The sequence below is a fragment of the Ascochyta rabiei genome, chromosome 8 (genome assembly GCF_004011695.2).
Source record: "Ascochyta rabiei chromosome 8, complete sequence".
NCBI lineage: Eukaryota > Fungi > Ascomycota > Dothideomycetes > Pleosporales > Didymellaceae > Ascochyta > Ascochyta rabiei.
This window is the reverse complement of record NC_082412.1, coordinates 1,279,512-1,306,368: the sequence shown is the minus strand read 5'-3', so window position 1 is coordinate 1,306,368 and position 26,857 is coordinate 1,279,512. Positions and strand designations below refer to the sequence as shown.

The 26,857-nt window shown below is 47.2% G+C and overlaps 10 protein-coding genes across 10 annotated transcripts; 4 read left to right on the top strand and 6 right to left on the bottom strand.

The window, feature by feature from the left end:
- Window positions 1-133: 133 nt before the first annotated feature.
- Window positions 134-1,108, bottom strand: EKO05_0005356 (uncharacterized protein; the record flags this gene model as incomplete). Its single annotated transcript, XM_059636582.1, has 1 exon — window positions 134-1,108. One exon carries the CDS (start codon window positions 1,106-1,108, stop codon window positions 134-136), a length of 975 nt encoding a protein of 324 aa, XP_059492565.1.
- Window positions 1,109-1,539: 431 nt separating this feature from the next.
- On the bottom strand, window positions 1,540-2,052 carry EKO05_0005355 (uncharacterized protein; the record flags this gene model as incomplete). Its single annotated transcript, XM_059636581.1, has 1 exon — window positions 1,540-2,052. One exon carries the CDS (start codon window positions 2,050-2,052, stop codon window positions 1,540-1,542), a length of 513 nt encoding a protein of 170 aa, XP_059492564.1.
- Window positions 2,053-2,915: 863 nt separating this feature from the next.
- Window positions 2,916-5,462, bottom strand: EKO05_0005354 (uncharacterized protein; the record flags this gene model as incomplete). The annotated part of the gene is made up of 1 exon (XM_038945974.1): window positions 2,916-5,462. The coding sequence occupies one exon, from the start codon at window positions 5,460-5,462 to the stop codon at window positions 2,916-2,918; it is 2,547 nt and encodes an 848-aa protein (XP_038798377.1).
- Window positions 5,463-5,747: 285 nt separating this feature from the next.
- On the top strand, window positions 5,748-6,551 carry EKO05_0005353 (uncharacterized protein; the record flags this gene model as incomplete). The annotated part of the gene is made up of 1 exon (XM_059636580.1): window positions 5,748-6,551. The coding sequence occupies one exon, from the start codon at window positions 5,748-5,750 to the stop codon at window positions 6,549-6,551; it is 804 nt and encodes a 267-aa protein (XP_059492563.1).
- A 3,346-nt stretch (window positions 6,552-9,897) lies between these two features.
- Window positions 9,898-10,533, top strand: EKO05_0005352 (stress-activated protein kinase signaling cascade; the record flags this gene model as incomplete). Its single annotated transcript, XM_059636579.1, has 1 exon — window positions 9,898-10,533. One exon carries the CDS (start codon window positions 9,898-9,900, stop codon window positions 10,531-10,533), a length of 636 nt encoding a protein of 211 aa, XP_059492562.1.
- Window positions 10,534-11,202: 669 nt separating this feature from the next.
- On the top strand, window positions 11,203-11,754 carry EKO05_0005351 (uncharacterized protein; the record flags this gene model as incomplete). The annotated part of the gene is made up of 2 exons (XM_038940045.2): window positions 11,203-11,549; window positions 11,601-11,754. 2 exons carry the CDS (start codon window positions 11,203-11,205, stop codon window positions 11,752-11,754), a joined length of 501 nt encoding a protein of 166 aa, XP_038798376.2.
- A 659-nt stretch (window positions 11,755-12,413) lies between these two features.
- EKO05_0005350 (uncharacterized protein) lies at window positions 12,414-12,920 on the bottom strand (the record flags this gene model as incomplete). Its single annotated transcript, XM_059636578.1, has 2 exons — window positions 12,414-12,764; window positions 12,810-12,920. 2 exons carry the CDS (start codon window positions 12,918-12,920, stop codon window positions 12,414-12,416), a joined length of 462 nt encoding a protein of 153 aa, XP_059492561.1.
- Window positions 12,921-13,129: 209 nt separating this feature from the next.
- EKO05_0005349 (uncharacterized protein) lies at window positions 13,130-14,720 on the bottom strand (the record flags this gene model as incomplete). Its single annotated transcript, XM_059636577.1, has 3 exons — window positions 13,130-13,431; window positions 13,475-14,189; window positions 14,244-14,720. The coding sequence occupies 3 exons, from the start codon at window positions 14,718-14,720 to the stop codon at window positions 13,130-13,132; spliced, it is 1,494 nt and encodes a 497-aa protein (XP_059492560.1).
- Window positions 14,721-15,104: 384 nt separating this feature from the next.
- EKO05_0005348 (uncharacterized protein) lies at window positions 15,105-15,738 on the top strand (the record flags this gene model as incomplete). Its single annotated transcript, XM_038940192.1, has 2 exons — window positions 15,105-15,314; window positions 15,361-15,738. The coding sequence occupies 2 exons, from the start codon at window positions 15,105-15,107 to the stop codon at window positions 15,736-15,738; spliced, it is 588 nt and encodes a 195-aa protein (XP_038798375.1).
- A 7,870-nt stretch (window positions 15,739-23,608) lies between these two features.
- EKO05_0005347 (uncharacterized protein) lies at window positions 23,609-25,016 on the bottom strand (the record flags this gene model as incomplete). Its single annotated transcript, XM_038939993.1, has 2 exons — window positions 23,609-24,865; window positions 24,921-25,016. The coding sequence occupies 2 exons, from the start codon at window positions 25,014-25,016 to the stop codon at window positions 23,609-23,611; spliced, it is 1,353 nt and encodes a 450-aa protein (XP_038798372.1).
- Between the last annotated feature and the right edge of the window lie 1,841 nt (window positions 25,017-26,857).

The following is a 26,857-nucleotide window of genomic DNA, read 5'->3' as shown; positions in this document are numbered from 1 at the left end:
GGGGTACCCTCGCACGGAACAAGTATTGATCCGAGACTAAATCAGAATCGGCAATCTGTCAAACTCTGGCCTGCTGATTTACGACATCACGTTTGGACCACAACATTCGAGGTATAACATCTAAAACACCATTCTAGCGAGAGATCATTCCTACACTTATCAACGTAGAGGGGTGATGCCATCCAAGCTCGTCTACTTTGCCTTCCAACGATTGCCTGTACAACTCTTCAGACTCTTTGTATTTGCCTTGACACTGCAGCAGTACCGCCAGATTGCTCATGCTCGTAAGTACGGCAGGATGACGCCCCCCAAGAACACCCTGAAAGCCAGCTAGAGCTTGCTGGTTTAGCTTTGTTGCCTGCCTGTACTTGCCTTGATATTGCAGTACCAGCGCTAAATTACTCATGCTTGTGAGAGTATCTGTATGGCGTGGCCCTAGTATAATCTTACTTATTTTGAGTACTAAGCGGTTCAGCCCTTCTGATTCCTTGTAGTTGCCCATGCGCTGTAGTACTAGGGCTAAGTTGCTGAGACTCGTAAGCGTAAAAGGATGTAGCAAGCCTAGCGACTTCTGGTACCCTTCTAGAGCCCGTCTGTTCAGTTTTACTGCTTCACTGTGGTTTCCCTGACTCGAAAGAACCCCTGCTAAGATCTCCATGCTCAACAAAGTCCGGACGTCATTCAGCTCCAGGACTCTCTCTCGTACTATCAATGCTTCGATGCCCATTTTTTGTGCCACGACGTAATCTCCTTGTGCCCATAGATACCATGCCACGTTAGTAACTATATGCGCCCACGCTTCCCATGATCTAAGAGTGGCTGGGACACTATTATAAGCTATTTCGACGAACGGAAGGAGCTGCTGGCATCGTGTCCAGTTCTCAAATTCTCCAGTAGGAAATATTTGTGCCAAGTAGTCGAGGTAGGGGTCGTCGTTGCTTTGCAAAAGCGAAACAATCTCTACCGTTTCGTCCACTCGATTTCCCTTCATATAATCACGCCAGATCCTCAAGCGCCGCAGAGTATCCAGCTTAGTCCGGCATAGTTCTGACATTGCTTGAAACTCTTTTTTGCCTGTACGCTTCCACATATTGAACTTATCTAGCATTCCAGGTACTCGAAGGTTTGTTTCTGTGTCCAGTTACTTCAGCTAACCAGGAAAAAAGTAATTCACAAGGTTACGAATTGCGATATCGAATAAGTGCTGAAAAAACGTAGGTGAAATAGATTATCTAGACATCTTTTGTATGGCAACCGGGACTTTGGGTTCCGTATGTATAGAGATGTTGCAAGATAACTGTTTCCCTAATAGGGTAAATCGTGAGAACAGAAACTTGAAAAATTGGGGCGGTCGGTTTTCACCGCTCATGGTTGCTGGGTACAGAACCCCGTGTTCTGTTAGAACCACGAACGTAACCAGGCGATGCTGGGGCGCCTACAACATAGGGGACATCTTGTGAATGATACTTTGATTTTCTCTTCGTAAATTAGACGATCTAGTGCAGTGTGTAGATGACCTGGAAGATATTGCAGAAGCCCCTATTTTACTATGAAGCCTAAGCTACGCCACACATCATAAGCCTTGCTCCGATCATCCTTATCTTTCCAAGACCAATACGAGCCACTTAGTAAGTGTACGGTTGGCTTACGATAGCACTCAATCCGCTTCACTTGTGAAGTAGATCCTTGCCACAAGGTTTTCTGCTGGATTGCTCGATTCATGATCTCTGCTGTTGTGATATGCCAGTCCCCGCACTGGAAGCTGACCTTGAGTCCTTCCTGATATGTCGCAACTATGAGTTTGAAGATCGGTAGAAATTCCAGAGCTGGATAAGAGAATTTGAGAACGATAACAAGCTCTATCTTGCTATCTTTGGGAAGTGCTATAAGAATGCTCTGTAGAAACTTCTTGAGGGATGCAGCTGTACTATAAGTATGCTGGAACTGAATTGTCAAATAGAGAGGAATAAATTCAGTGCGGATCTGTCGTGAAACTTGAGTGAGGCTGCGCAGTCCCTTGTCGTGTCGGCGAATAACAGAGGATCTTTTCATTCCGATGGATAGGGTATCGAGGTAGTACTTGTAGATATGGTTCCGAATCTCTTTAAGGCATCGTTAACTAAGTTGTATATCTGTTGAATGTTCTTACGCACCCGGCGGTATCCGATCGAGAAAAGGGGTCGGCCTCGTATGGTCGTATTGCCCTCACGCTTTTGTGCAAGCCCGAGTGCATCTGGTAGATACTCCTGAAATTGGAGCTACCACGTCCATCTTCACGTCTGCCGACATGGACGTAGAACAAAGAGGTGCTGGTGAGTAAAGATGGCGCGAATTTCGTACAAGAGTGTCGAGTGCGGATGGTGACTTTTAGGGTACAGCTAGCTCCGTCTATTTATGTTCCTGCAGAGCCCCTGACTCTTAGCTCTTCGTATCTGAGCGTCAGATGATCAATTGGGCATACAACTTCGCGCGGGTCTGTTAGCATGCCGGGGTGTCTGTGAAGAGATTTGCGTGAGAGGTGATGCTGTTCAGCCCGAGGGCTTGTCGATACGGGACGTTGCAGACAATGTCCGATGACGATGGCCTTACCAGGAAGCTCATCAGTGACTATGTTGCAAACTGTGTATTGCGACCATAATACTCAATGGGAGTCTGGACTTCGTCGTCGCGTCTCGCGTTGCTTTGTCGCGGCTAGATGGCTGTCGTTACATTTGGTGGGCGTGCCATGTTAAGTAGCTTGCTCGCAGATTTTGTCTGTCTGTGCCTGCCAGGGCCGCAACAGCGGTTGTAAAAAGGAACATCAATTAGACCATTACGACCAATGGCAAGTATTCCTTAATTGCAAGAACATTCTCACAATGTATTTCTAGAGACTACATATTACTTATTCCACGTTCTGCACATAGTCGTTTCTGCTACAGTTGACTAGAAGAAGACGCCCGTGATGACCCCACAAGATGCGCTCGAGGCTTCTTAAATGGATCTGTCATGTCAGCAGGAAGAGCACCTGTAACAATTTCAACGCCCTGAAGAGGATCTTCATCGTCTTCGCTATCTTCGGCATCCATACTGTTGCTACTATTGCCTACGTTGGAGTTATTTCGCTCATTCTCCGGAAAGAGCCAGGGTGTTTGCTGAAGATCATCTGACGTTAGAGGCTGCTTAGTCTTGGGATGCAATTTCTGGACTTTGCACGCCTCAAAGTACAGCTGCCTCTTCTCGTAAATCCCAATTAGATTTGAGAATTGCTTTTCCCCAAATCGTTGCCCAACGAGTTGCGTGAACTCAGTTCTGGAAAGCATGTCTGGTTCAGGTACATCCTTGTAAACCACCTTGATGTAAGCATCTTGACGACGTTCTTTCACTCCGCGGCGCACGTAGCCCTCTGCTCGAGGCATCACCACGACTGGGCCGATGCTCCGGATTGGGTGATCTCCTTTAATATCTTTCTTTCGTTGCTTGATGTCAAAGTTAACCACTTTCTGGTCAGCCAGCTGCTCTGCGCCACCTGGTCCCAGATCGCTTCCTTTCAGGACTTTGAGGTACTCCATGTCTGGCGCATCCAAGCCAGCGTTGACAAAGTAACGGTTGAGCCTTGCATTATCTGTTATGCCTACTCTCGTTGCTATTAGAGGCCCATGCTCTGTCATGCCGTCTTCATACTGAAACATCTCAGTTACACTTGGTCCTAACGTCATCGAAGTGATGTCAAGATTCCGGAGCACATCTTCTGACAAGTTGGTACCGGTAATGTGTGAGGTTCCAGTAATAGAATTTGCAACGACTGCTGTAGCTCCAGTAGGTGGAGTTACTGTAGACTTAGCAATTGGATTTGCCGTGGCTGGACTGGATGGAGGTTCAATCTCTGGTTGAACACGATGATGGGCTGGCATCTCTCCGAGCTCTATAGCGCGCACTACACCTACCGCTGCCTCTTGCCGACGAAGTTCGTCCATAAGCCTTGCGATGCTGACCTTCACTTGCCGTTGATGTCCGTCCTGATACTTTTCAAATATTTCTTTCAGTATGGACATAGGCAAGGAGTTATCGTTCTCTCCCAGAACCGCGATGGACTGATTGATCTTATCCAGATCCCTGAAGAAGACTCCCGCCTCTGCAATAGACTGTTCTGTTACCATATCATCTCTCTCCATGCGGGAAACAAAGTTGCACATTGGTTCAATGGCTGTGTTCCATTCGTCAAGCTGCTCAAGCGTTGGCCTCTCCATTTCCTCTTTTAGTGCGTTGTAAAGCTGCAGGTTCTCGCGAGAACTTGAAACAAGATCATGGAACACAGTCTCTGCGCGATTGCTCAAAACTTGGGTTGGTGGGATCCCCTTCTCTTGTAGGTTGTCGAGAAATATCAAGGCTGTTTGGAAAAGTTTCATCTTCTTGTTCTTCCGGGATGCCAGTTGCTTCTCAAGTTCAGCCTTCTTGTCTACCAAAATAGCATTCTTCTTAGCAGTTTTCTTGGCAGCTTTCCTGGAACTAGAAGACACCGCGAGCTGCTGATTAAACTCTGCAATCTTCTTATTGTACGCTGCTTCAGAAGGCAGGAGGTCGAGTTCCGCTAGTGCTTTCTCTATGGAGTAGATTTGCCCTGTTAGCTCCTCAGTTGGAAACTTCCACTTCTTGAGTAGTTCTGCTTTTGTTGGCTGCCCTGCCTCCTTAGCACAACTAGTTTGCAGCCGTTTTCTACGAAGCACCTTTGTACTTTCTGACTGGCCAGCAAGCTCTTTCTCGAGTTTCTCTAGCCTTACTAGATAAAGCGCAGTAGCTCTAGTGTTGTGTTCTACGTCAACATTTACGATCTGGTTACAGTATCGCTCGATGTTTTCGTTTGCACGCTTAAAAATCTCGAACCGGGTTTCTGACAGTGTGGCCTTTCCGCCCGGGACCCACAGGAATTTGAGCAAAGGATACAGGCCTCGCCATTCTTTCTCAACTGTTACAGGACGTTTCTCAGGCGCTGTTCGCTTCATTCGTTGGCTCATATAATTCGAAAAGCCTTCGTTGGCTGTGATAGCCGCTTCTCTCTTGTCTGCGGCATCTCTCTGGTCATTATACTCCTTCCCTCGTGCTTTCCTGCGGGCATGTTTTTCTTCAGCCTTTTTCTCTCTCCTTGCGCTTCTGCTTTCTTCATCGGCGCCCTCATCGCTTTCAGATTCGATGTGAGAAGACAATTCACTCTCGCTCACCGCTGCATCACTTTCTTCCTCCGCGGGCAGTGCGTCGCTGTCCACTTCTTCAACGCCCTCTCCCGCTTTTGCTCTGGCTTTCCCTTTTCCTTTGGATTTAATGCGTAGCTCTGTGTCAGATGCTTCGCTATCCTCGCCTCTTATGTTCCTCTTCTCTTTAATTGCAAGATCTTCTTTTTGCTTGCTATTCTGCTTTGCCTTTAAGGGTTTGTCCTTTTTCAAGAATGCCAGGCTAGACTTAGGAACAACAGCAACACTAGACATTGTGTAAAACGATTACTGCGATATATCGTGTTTGTAAATGTAAAAGTAGCTTGAGTCCGGCTCAAGTATAGAAATTTGTGTTTGTTCTACTCAGTGTAGACCTGATACAGGAGGGTGCTTTTATATAACAACTACAAGCAGCGTTCGCGACCTCTTCATCCTGAATTCACGCTCCTGTATGAGGGTCTCCGTTTCATTGACGAAGTGAGAGGTGGGTAAAGCTAAACCCGAATCCTGATTCCAGGACACACGTACCTGCCCCTTTCAGTGATAAAGATCGCTGTTATGCGTGTCTGGAAAGTTGAAGAAATCCCAATGGCTCTTTATTTCTCTTCTTACATTCTGGTCTTAGCACTCGCGGTGCCGGCTTCCGCGTCCAGCTTGAACACTGCTGGTCCTAGTTCGTGGAGCCACCCGAGCCCATCGCACTTACCGTGGGCATGGAACCAGACGGCTCAGACAACCGGATTGGTGAACTCAACGTATACTGGTAGTCCCAGAGCAACTCCAACAGTTAATGTAGGCGGTGGAGGGGAGCTTGCATTTTATCCTTCTTCCCTAAATGCGTCGGTGGGCAGCACCATCGTGTTTAACTTCCTTGCTTTGAACCATACATTGACTCAAAGCAACTTGTCAACTCCATGTCAGTACAATGGAGGTTTCGACTCTGGGTACAGGAATTTCAACCCTGCAAATTTAAGCGGGAAATTTGTCATTGAGTACGAGGTTCACAGGGAAGGCCCGCAGTGGTTCTTTTGCTCCCAAAGTTCCAAGACATCACACTGTCACGCAGGCATGGTTTTTAGCCTGAATCCCGATGGAGCGCATCCCAAATTCTTCGAGAACGCTCGTTCGACAATCACCGCAGAGACTCAACCCACACTTGCCTGCCAGCAGCCGGCATCGGGTTTCTCTCAGAACAGGACTGTTCTAGCACCAACAACTGGAACGATCTCGGCTAGTGTTAGGTCAAGCTCTATCGCTTTATCTCCACCTATTTCAAACGGTGGAGACGGAAGATCTATAACAGACAAGAAATTTGTAATAGGTGTAAGCTTACTTGCAGGTTTTTATGTAGTGTTCTTGTAACATAGTAATATGCTGTAGATAGGTTTTACTGTAATCAATACAAAATTGTTCTTCACCAGTCTATGCTCCTGACATTACTCTTATCCAAGTATGTGAAACAAGCAGATATTGGGTCGCAGGGCAAAGTAGTAAACACGTGCAACATCACCCCTGCCCCCAGGAAAACCGGTGCATAAGAACAACTCTGCTGTTTGGAGTTCTAATTGCTCAACCCTACACTTTAGCGACCAACCACCAGAACATCCGGTAGTTTCATACCCTGCGTTAGGATACAGACAGAATTTTCATAGCTTTGCAGGAGCTGGGAAGCTGTGGTCCATCTGCATCGGAGATGCTCAGGGCGCATAGAAGGAAGCTAGCTTTAGCGAGCTTACAGTAAGCCGTAACAGAGCATCAGTTTCAGCGTTGTGAGATATGCTAGTCTCAATCCAGCACAATTGCAGGACAAAATTAAATCATGGCAAGCGCTTAGCTGCCAAGCTGCTAGGAATGTTGTGCCGAGCCTTCACCGCCGCTTTGAGATCAAATGTTTCATTTCTTATGTCCGCGGACTGCAAGTCACACTTGAGACAGGTATTACGTATCCTACAGTCGAGGGCCAGTGAGCCTAATAACCACGAAGAGTGATCAGTGGGATGCTGGTTCTCTCAAAACGGACTTTTGGCTAAGAAACACCTCACAAGGCAGCATGCTCTTCTTCTTCTCTAGTATCTAAAGTGGTATTAGGGAGTACTAGGGTAGAGTAGCGCGTTAATCAATCGACTGGGGGTTTAATCCACATATAGGATGGAAATGCAATTTATACAGCTAAGACTCTACAAACAGGAGGTAAGTGGCGACACATGATTTGTTCTGGTAACGTTATTGCGACAATGCACTTCCAAGTATCCGCCTTCACCGTCTGTAGCAAGCTTTTCTGCATCTCCAGAACCTCCAGATATGATGAACAGGTCCACAGATGTTCCATCGATTCCTGAGCATTGCCTAGTCTGTCGTAAGTGAAATCACAAAGGGCGACGCGAGCTATTCTCACCATTCCAGGCCTGCAACTCCGTTAGGCACGCTGTCAGGTATCTTAAGAACAGCAGTTTGATCCCCAGCACAGTTTCTAGGTTTTACAATAGTAGCAATAGACAGAAACGTGTCGTGGGAAAAGGTTATGGTTGCCTGACACGTTAAGTTTCGGGCATTGACAAGCCTAGAGTCTTGTGAGAAGAATTTCTGAATGCAAAAGCGGTAACACGTACTGGTAGTGAAGCTCTTGTCCGGCTTTCACTTGATTGATCGGACTGTAAAGAACTGGCAGGGTGTAGTCAAAGGGGACTATCTGAGCAGCTCCTAGCCCAATTATCACGGGGATAATCTTCCTTGCATGCATAGTGGGTTGTAGAGAGGATAAGAGAGTGTTTGCGGGCTGTCTTTTATGTCCTGCCAACTTTCTGTATACAGAATTCATACTAAACAGTTATTGTACTTGCTATTTTATACACGCAGCAACCAGTTTCTCGTATCCTCTAAGCGGTGCTATGTTGTAGCAGTGTCGATATATGACAAACAGTGCAAGATCCTCCTCGTTGCTGGTCCAACATGTACCCTAGTTATCCCTGCTTTAGACGTTTGAACGATCTTACTGTTAGATTTGCGATCCCAGAGCGGCATGTGGTAAAACATATTCTTGATTGTACAGAAGACGAAGAAAACCTTAGGTCTAGAGCAGCAGGAAATATTCTTTGCGCTCGAGTGAGAAGCCTTGCCAGTTTAATGTCACGCCACAGGATCCAGGTGGAGTCTATCACCTCCAACGAGATAGGAGTTACTTTATTCCTGCCTCCACCACCATGTCCAGCACCAAAGTCGAAGTTATTCGTTACTTCTAGGCGTAATTCTTTCATGCCAGGCCTAACTACGATCAAAGAAGAAGAGGTGTCTAAGGTTTTGCGAAAGACTAAGCTCGAGAACGATCAGTCTTCAGATGAAGGAAAGTGGATAACAACTTATGAATACCTTCCAAGCGAGAAAAGGAAGGCATTGTATGTTAGTAATAGCATAAGAACAGAAGGTCTGAAGATGTTTATATAAGCTCGGTGTTAGGGGTTTCACTGAGTTCTAGCGATCAAGTCTCAGAGTGCAAACTATTATTAATTTCTGAACACTGTAAAGCGTTGACTTGATGTGGCCTGTAGCTCTGTAAGTTTCCAGGGGGCATCAGGGATTAGCACCAGAAATGGGCTAGTCCACTTGACGCACGCGCCTAGAGTGCATCATGCGCTTGGGACGGAACATACGTTCCCCATCTACGTGGGGACGTGCGGCTACCGGTACCGCGAGCCTATAGCCTTTTATCGTGTTAGACCGCCGGAACTAGCCGTAGCATCTCAAAACGCTAATTTCCCAAAATTGCTCTTATTTACCGCGGAGTGACAGTGCCCTACTAGCACCAGCGCTCGTAATTGGCCGATTGGTTATTCACAGATTGAATCAAGACACAACCGAAGCAGGGATAGTTCGCATAGTATTGAAAGTGGCAATCTGGACAAGGATGCAACGCGCCGCACCTCCCTAATTCCAAGGCCCCATCATTTAAGCCCCCTTGAGTTCGCCTGACTATTCGCTCTTTATGATCTGTGCCCTAGAACCCTGCTGAATTATACCCTCTTCATGGCTAGAAGGCAACTCATGAGTCATTGAAGGCTAGGTATCAGTATTAGTACGATTGAAGCGTTTGGACAGTGGTACTTGCCTTCTGCTGAAAGCTGCGTAGTTCAGCGGCTGTTGCCTCTAGCTCCTGCACTAACTTGATATGCTCCATTCTGTGTTCGTCAAGCGCAGCGTGCGCTGTTCTGCAAGTTTCTTGCCATTGAATGATGATCTGTGAAAGCCTCCATATTTCGACTTCTAATTCGCTGCAACGAGTTTGCTCTGTGCATAACTGAGCACGGGTTTGATTATGATTCCATATCTCCCATTCGAGAATCTGGGACAACTGTAGATACAAGTTGGGCTGCGAGCGGGTGACTTGTGCGGCGCTATTAGGTGACGGTAACATGGCAGGCCAGGTTGGACTCCGCGCAAGCTCCACGGAGTTAGTGGACTGAGAACCACTCGAGTCATTTTGTTGTCGGCGCCAACGAAGGGATGGTAAGGTAACTCCTGAAGCATCCATCTTGTGGTCAGGCGTAAGATGATCTGATGGTTGGGAGTCAGATACGCTCTTAGATATGGTTTATCCTACAGTGAGGCCCAGTGTCTGATTCTAAGACTGCTTTCGGTATTCAGCAACTCGGATGCGCTTGTTGTGGAAAATATCACACAGAGAAGTACATTCAGACTGCGGGATCCGGTTCACATGATCTTTCCCAACTTAATTCCACTGTCGATCCTCGCGGGATTAGAGAAAGATTGGGCAGGAATTGCTTTCCGTAAGGACTGCGTCACAATGACTTCCATGGCAAAGGAAAAAGCTTTCCGGCGCCATTCTAGACCTCAGGCATCGGTCTTGGATAAAGCTACTTCTCTCAACAGGCTACAGGTGCCTACTAAGGTGGCACTCCTTGAAAAATCCATTCAAAAGAAGAAAGAGGTCTCAACAAATCCATGGAAAACACTTTCCGTTCAAGGAGAGCTGATACAGGGCAAATCAAAATGGCAGTTGTGCATACAAGAAGGACTTATGGCAATTGTGAAGAGTGTAGAGATTGAGCCTGGCCGGCGAGAGCTCGAGAAAATCAGAAAGTTATCCCCGCACCCACATGTTGCGACGATCAACCAAGTATTCGAATCTGACACGTCCATGTTCTTCAAATTTGAGTATTCCAGATTCACTCTAGAAGAAGTCCTCAATGTCCACTTGAGCCTAGACGAATCTCATGTCCGGATTATAGCCAGTTCGGTACGCTTCAACTTCTCAGGACCGGCTGACTTGCTTAATTTTATAGATGTTCCTCGCAGTCAAGCATATAGCTGCTTCTGGCATCGTTCATAATGCCATATCTACTGCTACCATACGATTCTGCAGCAACGGCAAGCCGCTTCTCTGTGTTTTTGTCGCATTTCTTATTCCTGATAGCTGTTCCTGATATCTTCCCAGCAAATTTCGAAGATTGTACCTTGATAAGTACGGAAACTACCTCTAACATAGACCTCTCCAATCTTGGCTCAAGCATCCTCGAGTGTATGAATGGCAAGCCGGATGAGGATCTGCGTAGCCCTGCACAGATACGTCGTAAGCGGGAATCGAACAAGATGTTTGGCTTAAGCAATGGGGAAAGTTGGAGTGGCCACAAGCTCCTTGTAGACTTCTTGGAACACCTGTTCAACGAGAGCACACCCTCCATCGTTAAGCTTGAGAAGCCAGTGAGTGTTTTCGTCAAATGTCTATTGTGTAATCACTGTTGACAAAGGTTAGCATCCTTACGTGGTACAGCAACCGGGGTACAGTATACTTATGCCATTTTTGGAGTTAGCATCTCTTGAGTGCCACGCTATTTGGCGTAGAGCGGCGGTTAAGTGAGTTTGCGGCACAGGTTTCGTAAATAGAATCAGACAGGCGGCGCAGGAGTGCAACTCGTTAATTTATAATCTGTCAAATAGCTCGTTCTTTGCAAAACAACCATCAGCATCTTTCTTTCAATACCTTCTCTGCTCACTGCCAATGTCATTCACCAACAAGCTAGACCCGAGTTCAGCTGCATTCATTCCAAATTCCAACAACCAGTCTGAAACTATCGAGGCAGATTACATGAATTTCCTTGGCATGGACTTCACGTCTAGCTTCCCCGAACTGGCAATGAATATCGAGCCATGCATCTCAGACCCGCATCCTCACAAACAAGAGCCCTTTCCTTCTGAGCAATTCACGAGTCAACGACAGCAAGGCTCCTCGGTATTTGGTGTCCCTGCAATTACACTCGAAAAGGTTCAGATGGATATGTACGCCGCATTCACGTCTTTCATGCAACTCCAGAACGAGTATCAGACTAAATTGCAACATGTAGAGAGGTGAGATACTTTAAATTGTCGGTAGTCGCATCAGAGCTGATATTGACCTAGAGAGCTTGCAAGGAACGTCCAGGAAGCCCACGACTTACGTCAAGATGTGGATGTACTGTCGAACTGGGCCAAGGCGGTGCTTAATCATTTCGGACATGAAGGAACTACAAAGGAGACCGAGGCTGTGTCCAAAGATCAGAATTCTGTGGTCTGAGTACTGAAGAAAGCTTTGCCTGAGAGTTATATATTGTGTTTCGTGTTCTATCATAGTGAAAATTCAAAGGACTTTAAAATAAGTTTGAGGCTGCACTTTCTAGTCTAAATGTCTTCTTGTTACCACTCCCGTCGTGTTAGCTTTACAAGGCCAGTGATACATTCGAGTTCGAGAAAACCCACTAGAATCGAGTTCCTGTACATGAACCTTCTTGAGCACCACGTTGAGCGGTGCAGATCGTGTGAGCCTTTGAAATTCGGGCTACTACCATTCCATTGTCGTCGTGGCCGATTTCTAGAAGTACTTATCCTTGAGAGCTTTTTGATGGATACACGTGGCAAAGTTTTCAGTGTGCTGAAGGAGCGGGGTCGTCCGGTGCAGGTGGAGGTCGCAACAGCATACAGCGCGGTTCTGGCGCTTCTTCGGGAGGATCACTCACGACGCGCGTAGCGTATACAGATTTGGTTAGACGTCGGATTGTACTTTCGATTTCAATCATAGTGCTTATGAGTATGGAGTCTATACGAAGTGGCACAGTCGCCGATCACCCCACCCCCTCCCGGCCACATACAATCATTATCACGTTACATTGCGCAAGCCGTGGAACAGCTCTCGAGGGTTTCAGTTCATTCTATTCAAGCTAGGCAAATGTACATGGTTCAAGACCTCAGGTCAAGCAGAGCAGAAACGCATGCCAAGTCTCTGGCAAGCTCCGCTTTTCGTCCGTTTTGCGCTTCCAGCTCCGAGATCATGTCTTTCTGGCGTTGATTTTCAGCCAAGAGATAGGCAAGCATGCCTCTCATTCGGCCGTTATCACGCTTGTATCTCTCCAACCTGCTGAACATCCTTGTTGTCTCCTGAATTTGCCTAGTACGGTGAAGTTGAAGCTCAATGTTGGAGCCTACGAGTCGAACCTGAGCGGCAGTATGCGTTTTTCGGTCTTCCGTAGCTTGAGTGGCAAGGTCGCGCAGACAACTTGCGAGCTCATTACAGGTGCTGCATCTGGGTGGCTACAATGTCAGTGGATTTCGTGTTGACGAGGAAGCGTGCCCTACCATGTTTGTACAAACTTGATAGACAAATATGAGTGCTTCAGTTAACCGAGGTTGACGAAAGTCTTCTGTGTAATTGACAGGGTGCAGCTTACAGAACAGGTAGCTGGCCATATCCGAGCTCTTAAATACAGAGGACAGCTGGATCGATACTGAAAACTGTAATCTGATTGATTCTATTTACGACTACGTTTACTTTCACTTGCATTTGCAAGCATCAGCGCTTAAAAGCTCTGGCGGATCATGTCCCATTAGGTTGGAAGACACTAGGCCAAAAATCAATATCGTAAGGGCTACGCCTCACAGCTTGTCTTGCTTGTAGTTCAAAATGCGGAGTGCCGCAGGCTACCAGACTTATTAGCAATAGTTTTGCCTCGTGGGGGGCTGAGCTCACCTAACACCAGCATGTTACCAGCCTCTCCTCTCCATTCCTTCTGGAGTACCCACTGTGAGTCTACTGGGGCTGGTGTGGGGAAAATTCTCTCTCTAGGAGCCTCACTCTGGGATTTCAGCCCTCCAGTAGGCCGGTCGGTCTCGTCAGGATAATAGGTGTGTATGTTAAGAATTTTCCGCTTATCCATGTCGTGAAGCTGGCATAGGAGTTCTTCCGCCCACTGAAAATCATCTGCTCTGAATTAGACATGCCGCAAGCAAGACCTCAAACTCACCTTGGGTTTCTAATAACCAGACCATAGTTAATCTTCTGACTCGCGCTGTCTGTCTGTCATGAGCAAGTAGTAAATATCGCGCGGTATCCAGATGTGAAGCTACCCCGATCCCACTTGACATGAGAAGAATTTTGTCATAGTTTGCCATTGCGTCTGCCTCATTGCCCCCGTATGGTCCACCGATGATGACCGGACTTAAAGGATTTGCGAACTGCAGTTTTTGTGTAAACCCTCCTCGTACTTGCACCAGCAGAACAATTGATCTTGATCTAATTTGCTCGTTTTCGACAGCCCATGCAATCATGAAGGGATGGGACTCGACTATTCCTAACCCCAGGCTGCGAAGCCTCGGAAGAGTCAGATAGATGTATTTTCCTGGCTTGACTGGCCAAGGTTTCTTGATATCAAGCCGGACTTGGATAACTGGCTTATGCAGGCCGGATCTCGGGAAGCGGGTGACCGACATGTGTCGTATAGAACGTCCATAGTTTCCTTGGAACGTAAAGATGACCCAAAGTATGTTCTGTACAAGCAACAAACTAGCAGCTATTGTAAAACACGACAGCAGGAAAGTATTGAGTTGGCGGACATGCAGCCACACTAATATTAAAATGGCAACAGAAAAGAGATGATGCGTCTGAAGAAATAGCTCGTAAACCTTGCGGCGGATAAAGATGACAGATAGCAACGCGATCGAACTTAAGAGAGCAAGAAGCTGTTCGGCATTAGGAATGAACACATATCAGATTTTGAACATGTAAAAACGTACAGAGAGGTTTAAGGCGGCTGGTGTTGACCGATGGTTTGCAAGCTTCACAGCTGCATGAACAATACCCTCCGCTGCAGCTATGCGGCCTAACCACCGGTGTAGTAGCCAGTACTCGGTGTATGAGAGGCGGAAAACTTTGTCGACAATGATGTTTGTTCTTCCACCTAGGTACAGAAACACCATATTGATTGAACTCAATCGTGCTAAACGCGACGCAAGATCATTTTGATCCTCTAGAGCAAGGGTGGAAGCAAAAATGTTGCCTGTCAAGATAATGATAATCAGTAACGCTGACAAGACAGTAATGTCGGAGCTCCCGTTGAGTCTTGGAGATACAACGGTGTACACGAACCACTTCAAGAAGATAGAAATGATGCGCTGACGCACTCGTATAGTCAAGAATTGAGACAATCTCCAACAAAGCAAGAGCAGAATTGTAGAGCCATATGCAAAAGTATACACCAACGTAGCTTGCATGTTTTGTCAGCAATTATGGTCATGTGTTTTATGTAGCGTTTAGCTAGACGGAGTTTATAAGTACAGGCTAGCGGACTGGGCTTTGCCTTAGACCTGTGTGCTGCGAACAGCATCAATCTGTTATGGTCTCAGCTCTGTTTTCAGGTTCTGCACAAACTACGCGGCTCACCCGGGCGGTTAGGGTGCTACAGGCGATAAGCGCCGTGCCCTCTATTTTCAGCGCCTGTCCGTGCACGCCTTGCCCATGTGCTTGCGCAGATCTATCATGTGACCTCTCTTCTCTGATATTTATCAACTGCAGCTTCCCGAAGGTCGAAAACAGCAGCCAGTTCTCTCTTATCGCTGTCATTTTCCTGTGCTCCATCAACATCGTTTCCTGCCACAATGGAATCAAAGAGAACCATGCAGCCTCCCAAGAATCCTGGACGTTCATTTGATACTCGATACAACGGTATCTTCAAGAAGACTACTGAGCTTTGCGATATGTTTCCAGACACCCGCGTCCTTATCGTAATCAACAAGCCAGGCTCCCAGCCTCTCGTATTCTCGTCAGAGCAGCACGAATTGAGCTGGCCTACTGCCATCGAAGAATACGTATGTGTTGCTAGACGGTGTTAGGCAAGGAGCTAAGAATGGACAGATCCGCACGAGCGAAGCGATAGTTAAACGCCCTGCCCATTATCAAAGTCTTAGCGAAGGTATCTCTAAAGGGAGAGCTACGCTGGTACGGTCATCTCTATCGCCTTCGCCACCGGAACGATGGGATACGGCAAAGAAAAGGACCCTAGATTGGGTGGATGCATGCGAGGACGATAGTACTCTGGATGAGTCCATCTCTATAGGTCGTCCGTTGTCCCCTTCAACATCTCCGCTTCCTGCATCCAAACAAAGACGGGTCTCCAATTACACCTCGCCACGATCTCAGCCTACTAGAGATTTCCCAACGTTTGTACTCCCATCAGAATCGAGGCCTGCCATGTCTGAGCGGGCTGACATGTCGACGTATGATGGAATGTGATCGATCTTAAAACTTTCCTGGGCTTTCCTGAATCACATCTTCTGTTGCTTGTAATGCTTAATTCATATAAGCGCGATGAAAGCCTGATCGTAGAGCACTAATAGATTGCAATGCCAACTTCTGAAGAGAACCAATACTTTGTCGTAAACTATAGTTATTTGCGTTCCCAAAACCTATGTAACCAAGAATCAAGGGTCCCTTCGTGTATCAAATCAACAGAGCATTGGTTAGCTGATGTTTGGATGCACCAGAGATCTGCGGTAGGTGAACACGGCCATTGTAGGCTTGATAGCGTGTTCTTTATAATACCTGAGACTTCAGTGAGTGCATAAGAAACTGTGCAAGTGCTCAGCTTACTTCCGTTTCCACAATGAATATAGCACATAGGATATGACAGTAGTGACTTTCTGTCTCAGCTCGTACAGTTGGATCGATCTTGCATATTATTGATACGTTTTCCTTGCTTTCAACTATAGCATTAACAGGCTTGAAATTGGACTTTTTAACTCTCAGGTTCCAGTAACAGGATCATGTTGTAGTATTCCATCCTTATTCCAGGATGACTCTCCTCTGACGAAACGATACATTTTCGTCCGTACTTTGATTGGATTCGCTGTCACTCGTACCATCTGGTCTCGAACCTGCATGGAAAGGTTTCTCGGCCAATCTTAAAGGGTTGTTGGAGTTATTGATAGCTGATAATTGGGAAGGGACTTTCCTTTGACGGTCAGACGACTCTGTACCAGTCTCATAATCCTCGCTTCCACTACTAGTATCGAACCTTACAATCGTCTTGTAGTTCTTTGGGTCTTCTGGTGGAGCCATCGGATCTCTAGTCCTCTTTACGTTTCTTATTTTCCTGGGCAGCGGCGATCTGATCTCATTTGCACGCTCATCAAGAAATTTCTGAAATACCAGATCAGGGCCGAAGAATACAGTGTTCGTGATAAGCGCTTCAAACAAGTAGGCTGTTGAAGAGACTGATATAGCCTTTCCACGAGTATCCCAGGCTCTTACTTCACTAAAGCACTGTTTCGCAAGATCAAGTATAGACTCAATTGTGCGCGAACCTTCAATCTCATCGTTTGAGATCTCGCACTCGAATCCTCTTGGACGACCATCGTCCGCATTGGAAACAGCAACAAAAACAATATTGTTTGAGTTAGAGCCCGTCCAAGTGTAGTGGGAGGACAAGTCGCGCACCATACTAGCCAGATCACTAGGATTTCTCGTTAACGCATTCGAAATAGTTGATTGAGGAGTATCGCTTTGCGTGAGCAGTAGAGGCTCGCTCGTAGGTAGGGATAACTGCTCTACTCTTTCTTTCAGCTCTAAGGCCTTCATCTGGTAGCGATCTTTTTCCGCAAGAGCAGCAGCTTCTCGCCCCTCTGCAGCCTTTATTCGTTGAACAGCATCTTCCCAAGAACCAATGGCTTGTGCAAGCATTTCCTGGGATTTACTGTGCTTATATTCTAAGTCAACAATCTTGTCAATCCGTGCTTGTGACGCTGTGCTGCTTGAAGCAAGGCAAGTATCAAGTTGTTCCTGGAGACTAGAGTTCTGAACCTCCAATTGCTTACTCTCTGTTCGATTGGTTTCAAGTTCTTGCCGTAGAGCATAAAGTTGTCCCTGGAGGCTAGAATTTTGAACCTTCAATTGCTCCCTTTCTGTTCGAATCGTTCCAAGTTCCTGCTGCAAAGTTTTTTGAAATCCTATAGCGTCTTGAATAGTACGAGACTGTGCTTCGTAGTCGTTTTGGAGCGTTTTGTAGCGCTGATGTATCGTGTTGATAGATGCACGATCATCATCTTGGTTCCCGGAGCTATCAGTATCCATATCGTCTTCTGTCTCATGTAGCTTATAGCTTCGGATGACAGATCCGACATCTGCGGGCTACACCTTGTTAGTTTTACTCCATGTTTGTAAGAGATAACTAACCTCTAAATGAAAGCAGCCGAATACACTTGAAAATAGGTCTCGGCGCACAAAATTGAGGCTGATGCTATTCGATCTTCCGCTGACATACAGGTGCGCAAGAAAGAGATTCTTCTTATCTCTGGCAAGGTCTAACTCGTATGGACGCCCACTTCTCCGTTCTAGCTTTATGAAACTGTCATCGGACTCAAGATCTTCATCGTTTACATCAATTTCCGGGCGACTGACCGCAACTACCTTCTTTACCAGCGCAGCACTGAAGTCTGTTCTTAAGGGATTTACCTTGCGAAGATAGTCTAGAGCCAATTGAGAATCGCAGGTGTCGTGTAAGAGCTCCTTGGCCCGAGGTGTTATAAATCCTCTCGAGATAGCAAATTTTGCAAAGCATTGCCACACTACAGGGTTTGGGCCTTTCACTGATGGCTTTGTTCCTTTGCTCTCCATCCTAGGCGTGAACGCTGTCAAATCATCCATGTGGCGCGCGCAGAATGTCCAAAGCTCCACATACAAGACAAATGCAGTCTTTGCTTTGCTTACAGTGGGCGCAAGCTGTAAATCTCTACACCCCGAGACTTGTATAACAGGTTTTTCAGGAGCAAAATAGCAACCCTGTAAACTTTTCCGGATTGTCCGTTTTATCTTTCCACCAATAAGCTTTCTAAGTGCCTCACAGATTGGTTCGAGATACTTCAGCGTTTCAAAAAAAGTCCAAAGTGAGGGAATAAGACCTGAGTGGCTGCAGATGTTCGTTACTAGCGTCTGTCTTATCTCGTCGTTATGCTGTGATGGAAACAGCTCTCCCTGCTGCATCATAGCAAGGACTAGATCGCGGTCGATGTCTGAGTGGTTTGGGGCAAGCGATTCCAAGTTCTCAACTGTAGCGGCATCGACAATCGAAGGGGCAACAACCTCATCACCGCATTGCAGGATGGCATTCCAAGTCGTTTTAACATGGTTTAGATATGCAATCATTTCCTAGGTACGTCAGCATCTCAGCATCTTCTATAAGAATACTTACCTCATCGCATTTCAAAGCTAACAGGCGTTGAAGGGCCCCAAGTTGCACTTTGGCCCATAGGCCTGGCATATCTATCAACGAGTCGAATGCTGCGGCTAGTTCTTTCTTTTTCAGCACCTGGCGCAGATCTCTCAATTTAGACTTGTCAAGGCAAGCCCACCATCTTTCTTCAGCCTCTTCATCCTTCTGTCTATGATATAGTCTTATCTTCCTGAAAATCTCGCCATCTGAAGGTCTTTGTTCGTTCAGGAATGATTCGATGATGCGTGTTAGGTACGGCTTTGGGGTATCTTGTTGCTATGTCAGCTACAAAGAGCAATGCGTGAAGGATAACATGCCAGCAGAGAATAACCTTACAGACCACCACTTGTCGTTCTCGTCTAGGTATCGCTTTGCTGCTTCAATTCGGTGGAAACCTGAAAGACACCTAAGATTCCCCAGATCTAATGTTGGAGCATCACGCGCCCAAGCGATTTGGCGGAGTTGTTCCGCTGTAGCAGCGCTAAAAGACAGAAGGGAAGGTAGTTCGTCGTCATGGACAATTGCGTTTATAACATTCTCTTCTTGCAGTCGTAAACACCCATTTCGTTCGAAAATCCGCTCAAGACGCTGAACATTCTGTTCAGAAAGTTTCCGATGCTTGTCAATCACCAAAGGGTGATTGAAGTCTAAGGTGTGCAAGGGAACCTTGACAACGCCGCGATAGCATCTGTCTCTAAGCGTTGCCAGCTCATTGTCAATGCTCAAGCGGTCAGACATGAGAAGGAAGCGATATGTCGCAGATGGTGCTGTTGCGCCAGGCATAGGACTACATGTGGAGATACAGTCCCCACCTATCCGTTCCCCGTATAGGAAGTGGGAGGGTTACATATACCTGTTTCCTGTGAATAGGACTCGAGCAATCAACCTCTTGATTAAAGAGCTAGCCTGTTGCCAATTGTATCACAAACACAAAATATGGATACCTCTCCTTGGATAACTCTTCAGAGAAAGACTGTGACCCTACATGAGCCGACCATTAGTTCCTCTGACGTAATCTCGTTAGATACTCAGCCATCATACGTTGTTTTTGTAGGGAAAAGATCGAAAACCGTACTACTCGACGAACTGCTTGGAGGGTGTAGCTCCTTGCCCGTGCACAGGGACGTCTACCTTCGCTGCTCACCAAAGCTGTGCGCGGATCGTACCCCGCTTCTTATTGTCGATTCTGGAGTGCAGAGCCTGCGGCTGCCGGCATCTAATGACTCGCAAACTGATGGCACTAAGACGTCCTGGACGTTACTTACTGAATGGAATAACTCAAACGCAATGCTATGTGCGAAAGTCTTCTCGACTTTCTCTAGTGTCATCTGCTGTTTCGTGAATGACTTAGGAGGTCTGACGGCTGTCGCGGAGTGGCTAGCCGAACAGATTAATGCTCCGAGGATGTCCGATTTACCGACACTACCCCGCGTTCTGCTGGTTTTGCAAACGTCCTCAGATAGCTGCGACGAGAACGTGGCTACGCACAAAGTGATTCAGCTGGTCGGGAAAGCCTTGGAGCAATACCAACAGCATAGCGACCTAGTCTCAACTCAGCGCGAGATTCGTCGCCATTTTGCTGGGCTCGAAGTGGTGGCCTTGCAATCTGGAAAATCCAGCATTGCGCAAGCGAGAACATTGAAATCCCGTCTCCTTGCAGTCTCAAAAGCGTCAATGCGAGAGCGTGAGGTTGATCATACACAATTCAGCTTTCGTCATTTCTTGCATTTGTCGAAGCGAGCTCTGCACCTTGTGTGTAGTGATCCTGGAAAGCTGTCGCTTCACTTCGCGAGCGCATCACGACCTTGCGGCTTCTCAATAGATCTGTTGGAGCATTGTCTTACTGATTTCTTGGAGCAGATACCGTCACAAGCATGGCTCTGGCATTTCGTGGCTCCTTTGGTCGCATCCGCACTCATGCTAGCTAGCTATCCTCCTGGCGCTCATGGTGGGCTCTAGACTTGAGACTCGTGGCAAATGCTTCATTAACAGTAAACAGATTTTGCGCCAGACTACCTCTTCGGAGAGCTGTACCTCGCACCGTGTCGTGCCGCTATATCTACATACGCCGCAGATAAGCTGATTCAAGATCAATTCTTGACGGCCATCCTTAACGAGTTCAAAGCTGTTTTCGCGCAACGCATCGGCTTGGCTTTGCCTACAGCAGAAGTGCATCGCCAGATACTAAAAAAGTACCACCCGCATTTGACCGGTTTGAAGAGCCATCGGTCGTGTTTTTTTTGTTTAATGCGGATGCCTGAAAAGGTTCTTGCGTGTGGTTATGCTCTATGCGACCCATGCGTTAAGATCTTTGGAAAGCGCTCCAGGACTGAGAAGAATTCATACGAGCTTTCTGAGTGTGCGTTGTGTGGCATGAATTATTAAAAAGCAGTGTTCCGTTTTGTTCCACTGACTGCTGGTATCCGAAGGCTAAGCGTTGACGGGGGCGGTGTTAAAGGCATCATACCTCTGATGTTTCTTCAACACATCGACACCTTGCTCGCACCACTCGGGCTCCCGGTACAAGATTACTTTGACTTGGTATGCGGGACTTCGGCTGGTGTGTCTCAAGCTGTTAGATGTGTTAACGTCGCTAACATGGCAGGTGGTCTTGTTGTTATTAGCTTGTTCCTTTTGCGATGGAGTACTTCTAAATCTATTGAACAATTCGAGGAAGTCTCCAGGAAAACCTTTGGCAAAAGAGCGACATTTGTATCTAGAGTCCTGCGACTGCTTGTAGCATACGTGCAGGATGGTCAGTACAGCCTTGCGGCAATCCAAGGGGCTTTCCAAAAGGCTCTGAATCATCCGCTGCCAATGTTTAACCCCTTACGAAACGACACAAAGGTGGCGGTCACTGCTACCGCTGTCAAAGACTCTTCGCCTTGGCTTTTCACAAACTACAATGCTGGAAAACGACCCAAGGGCTCAGGTCAGGATTTTCGTCCCCTGCTCAATCATATCCGCTCAAGAAACCCAGGTTACACTGTTGCTCGTGCTGAGAGTGTTCATGATGATATCAGCATTGGAGAAGCGTCAGTGACAACATTGGTCGTCTAATATTTCTTCTGCTGACATATAACAGAGCATGCTGTACATCAGCAGCTCCATGGTCAATGCTCCCGATCTAGATAAGGAACCTTGATTAACAGTCTCACAGGTTCTTCAAAGCCGTGGTGGGCAAACTAGGAGCATTTCAAGACGGAGGATTACATCACAATTGCCCATCCGACATAGCGCAATGGGAGACGAGGTTTGTATGGCCTTCTAAACCTGATGACCCCGACTTTGCGCTCTCTCTTGGCACCGGGACTTCATCAGAAGAGGGCATCAGCTCTACTTCTCGATTTTTGCTTCGTGTGTTAAACTGTTGGAAGCACGGATTAAATGGCGAGAAGAGTTATGAACGTTTTATCAACTCTGTCCCCTTAAAATCTCGACCGCGCTACCACCGCCTCAACATCCAGTTTCATGGGCCTGAACCTGGCTTGGACGATGCTGTCAAGATTGTAGAGATGAAAGAGTATGTTGCCAGAGTTACAGAACAGGACAAAAGTAGGATGACTAGGGTTCTTGACTCAATCATCGCCTCCATGTTCTATTTTGAGCTAGACGGACCTCCAAAGTCAGAAGCCGGCAAATATCAGTGCTCTGGCTACATCTATTGCCGTGCTGATCTGCCAGCTGATGGCCGCCGCTACTTGTACAAACGACTTCAAGATAAATCATCATGGTTCTACATCCAAGGAGACCCTATCAGATGTGTTGAGTACATACCAAAGAGTCTACCGCCATTCAAGCGACGAGTCTGCTTTCAGGTCAAGCTCGAGGACGAGCTCATCACAATGTCCATTCGAGGAATTACAAGCACTTCAAAAACTATAAGCGGTTTTCCTACAACTATGCAGCAGCTGATCAGGAGCCAGAGGCTCAAGAGTGATTTTGGAACCATTGACCATTCCCTAAATGAGAAGCTGCTACCTTCAATACCTAAGAAGCGGAGCAGGCGTGCCAGCCAAGGAGATCGGTGTAATCCGAAGCGAGCTTGTTCTAGTATATACAGCACATAGCCTAATGGTATCACTATTTGCACAAATCGATAGCGTTCAACTGAAACAAGACTGAAACGCTACAATGCTCACTTAATGTAGGAAAGAACATGGAACTACATATCAATGTTGCAAAGAACGGTGCCTGCTCTCTTCCTGTATAGGTAGCGTTTTCGTCAGTTTTTGTTCGCTGTGTAGGTATGTTTCCTGTACAGATTGGCGTTTTCCCGCTTTCTGCTGCTTGTGTAGGTACGACTACCTGTTTTTAGAGCGTGCCGATGCCTGCTCTTTTCCTGTATAGGTAGTGTTTTCCCCGCTTTCTGTTACCTGTGCAGTACGACTACCTGTTTTTAGAGCGTGCCGATGCCTGCTCTTTTCCTGTATAGGTAGTGTTTTCCCCGCTTTCTGTTACCTGTGCAGTACGACTACCTGTTTTTAGAGCGTGCCGGTGCCTGCCCTCTTCCTGTACAGGTAATGTTTTTTCCTTGTTGGAAAATGCAGGAACAGTATCCTCTTTTAGCTATTTCTTTTTCGGTGGCTTTCTTTGTGCCCTTCTTCCTCGGAGCCGCTAGTTTAAGAGCTTCTTCCCTACGCTCTCTTACAACCTACACACTTCTCCCTGTGTCTCACTGCCACACGATTGCTGATACGCATCCGCCCTTGCTTAATGTCTAGGCACAAAAAGGCAGGTATCCTAATCTCCTAATATGTGAGTACATCGCTCACTTCGTGACTTCGTTCTCGAGTTGAAATAATACTTAATAGCGCCTTCACACCTAATTCAGTTGCTCTTCTTGTTCACCATATGTATTGTAAGAGTTTATGTTTTCTGAATACGTCCGAACAATCAAAAATAACATCTGTCTCCACTATGCCCGGACCGCCGCTTCTTTGAAGGGCGATAAGTTCCATCGCGTGAGTCGTCTTCGCCTGCTTGGTACTCGTAAATACTTGAAACGATCATCGCATGCTCCCGAATATCATCTACATATTTTCCAAGTTTCTTGATCATACCCATGTCTTTGGCACGACTCATAACTGTAAGAAGATGGTTCATGAGATCGATATAAGATTCGCGTAGCATGCACGTGTCTTCGATCGATACTGCTTCACAGTCTCGGCAAGTCTTCCCGAAGCCCTGCACTAAGGCGTCATGCTCCTTGACTTTGGCATCTCCGATTGCCTCTGGAAGCTCTCGCACTTGGATCCAGAGAGACTCATGTTGATAGAACGCTGATCTTAGATCATGTAAGAGCTTCTTTTTGTACTCCGGCTGCGCCCAGTGGATCTCCCCTTCTTGCACGGCTCTGGGCCTCTTACGGAAGTTGCGTCTGCAAGATGAGGAATCGCTACCCTGAGCAGTGTAGACTAGGCTCTTGGTTCCCGGCTTTCCTTCTGGTTCTGTAGTCTCATCGTCTGTGTCATCGATAATGATGGGCAAACCATGATTTATATCCGTGATAATTGAAGTCTTGGTATGGAAAACATCGACCGTCGGGCCCTGACGCTTGGAGCAACTTTCAACGGCTTCGCCATCCCCACACGGCTCATAGTCAAAGAGAGTGTTGACGCATGAGATGGTCATCAGCGGTGACTTCGGAGTTGCAGGGGTGATGTCGAGAGAGGTGAGTTGCGAGATCGCCATCAGTGGTGCCTTTGGAGTTGTAGGGCTAATGTCAACAGCCGCGACCCACGAGATGGTCATCAGCGGTGACTTCGGAGTTGCAGGGGTGATGTCGAGAGAGGTGAGTTGCGAGATCGCCATCAGTGGTGCCTTTGGAGTTGTAGGGCTAATGTCAACAGCCGCGACCCACGAGATGGTCATCAGCGGTGACTTCGGAGTTGCAGGGGTGATGTCGAGAGAGGTGAGTTGCGAGATCGCCATTAGTGGTGTCTTTGGGGTTGCAGGGTTGATTTCGATAGCTACGATCTGCGAGTCTGCCACTGTTGTTGCCTCCAAAGCTTCAGATGCTCCAGAGGTGACATCAAGAGCCGTCGCGACGGATACATCGAAGGCTGGCCAAATGTCAACGGGTTGGAGTCCGCTTCCATGTTGGGGTATGACTGCTGTAGCTTCGGGTCCTTCGTGGAAATAGCCGAAGTTCTTCACTACTTGTCAGCGTTCCTTGCGTGGTAAGGTCAATGCATGAGAGACTCACAGGGTCCCGGTCAGCGAGGAGTTCACTTCCCCAAATCTCATGGCTGATAATCAGATCGAAATCCCACGTGTTGTCTGGTGATATATTGGAGTCCATTGTGTATAGTAGCATCTATGGCACTGGAGGGAGGTGTTGTTGAGTTATCGATGCTGGGGGAATGTAGAGCCTTTATAGTCGAGCTCCTGTGCTGCGGTCACCATCGGCGGCACCTCCGTATGCCATATTTATCCACACTCTGACATGTGAAGGTCACTTCGGGCCTGTCTCAGACGCCAATCTCTCTTCATACCTCAAGTTGTCATCGTTAGCCTCACAAGGAACGCTGCGGTTGGCCACGGTGTTTGATCGGTGCTCCTTTGAGGCTGCCCCTTGCGTACACGGGGTAGAGATCGTTGATCCGAATGATGTCTTTGCCGCTGGGGTGGGTACAAAGCAGGACTCTCACAGCTCGATGGGTATGCTATGCCACCGCCGTCACCTTCGCCTCATCTAATGGAGGGACCATCCGCAGATCCCATTGGCTTCCTACCACAAAGCGAGAGGATTTGCATGAATGACAGCTGTACCGTGTCATCATACGGCGGTAACTCTGTCATGCTGCAGGCTTTGACTAGCCAACGACGCAGCATCAAGCTCCCTCGCGTGATACTAATATGCACCGTGCCATGTTGGCACACATCATCAAGGACGTGGGGCGGTATCTGGATCATGCTGCCGGCTTCGATTCGCCAGTGTTGCAGGCATCAACTCCCTACGCATGAAGCCAAGGTGTCCTTCGCCATGTCTGAATACGCGGTTGCAGGCCTCAATGACACCACTTCATTATGCACTAGGATTGATAGGTCATTAAGACAGGAGGGCAGTGATAGTGTCGTCTTGCGTGCATCCTCGCGGAGTTCAACAGGCAAAGACGTGCTAAATGTGGACACACTGGTCAGGATGTACCTGCTAGTGACATCAGACAGAAAATCCGTACCCCGGTGCATATGGCGACCCGAACACCGGCTGGGCTGTGGTGAAATATGTATATAAAGCCGATTCGCGTCTGGAGTATTGATCAGACACGCACATGGCTTCCCTCCCAACGACACCGAAGACTTCGCACCAAGCTTTCGACACGTATGACTTTTTGGATCTAGGAAGTCGTACGTATGCTGACCCTTATCAGTGCCTCTTATTTATTTTGCTTCGTCGTGATCTTTACAGATACACTTGAGAAGGAAGGAGTCATAACAGATATCAGCGAAGTCTCCTTGCAACACCAATTCCATGGCCAAAACACTACCAAGAGTTCAGACGGCAGGCGGTCGGACGACAGCGTCCCCATTTCTGGACCTCTCAGCAAGTGTGTAAGACTAAGCTACATCGAGAGGCTTCAATTAACCTGGATTCACAGACATCCGTAACATTATTTACAACCTATGCGTAGAGCGTGCATAAACCAGGATAAGAGGTTGCTGTGCTGTCCATCGCAAAGCAAATGGATTCCGCAGCCTTACAAAAGACTCCCAGCAAACCTGTGCAGAGTTTAACAGTCTCTACGTAAGAAACATGTTTACAATCAAGGCAATCTAAGTGCTTCAGCTTTACAACATTATCAAGCTCTGGAAACGCCCTAATATTTCCGACTGCCTTCCAAGCCAGCAACTAGGTAATCTTCTGAACCTGTCTATGTGTATTAGCACACATAGTAGCTTGGCCTAACTATCTGCGCGAATACCTGATACATAGCAAAAATCACCTCCACCTATCACAAAGCTGCTGCCATGGTTCCTACTCATCGCAACACATGCGTAGCTTCCGATTATGTCTAGGCATCCAATCGAACAGCTCGTGGGTCTTCAGTAGCCATAAGGGCTGATCATGCGAGATCGCCAGATACTTGCCTGAGGAATCCTCTAATCGACTAGTCCTAAACTGGCACTGCTAGCGCTCCC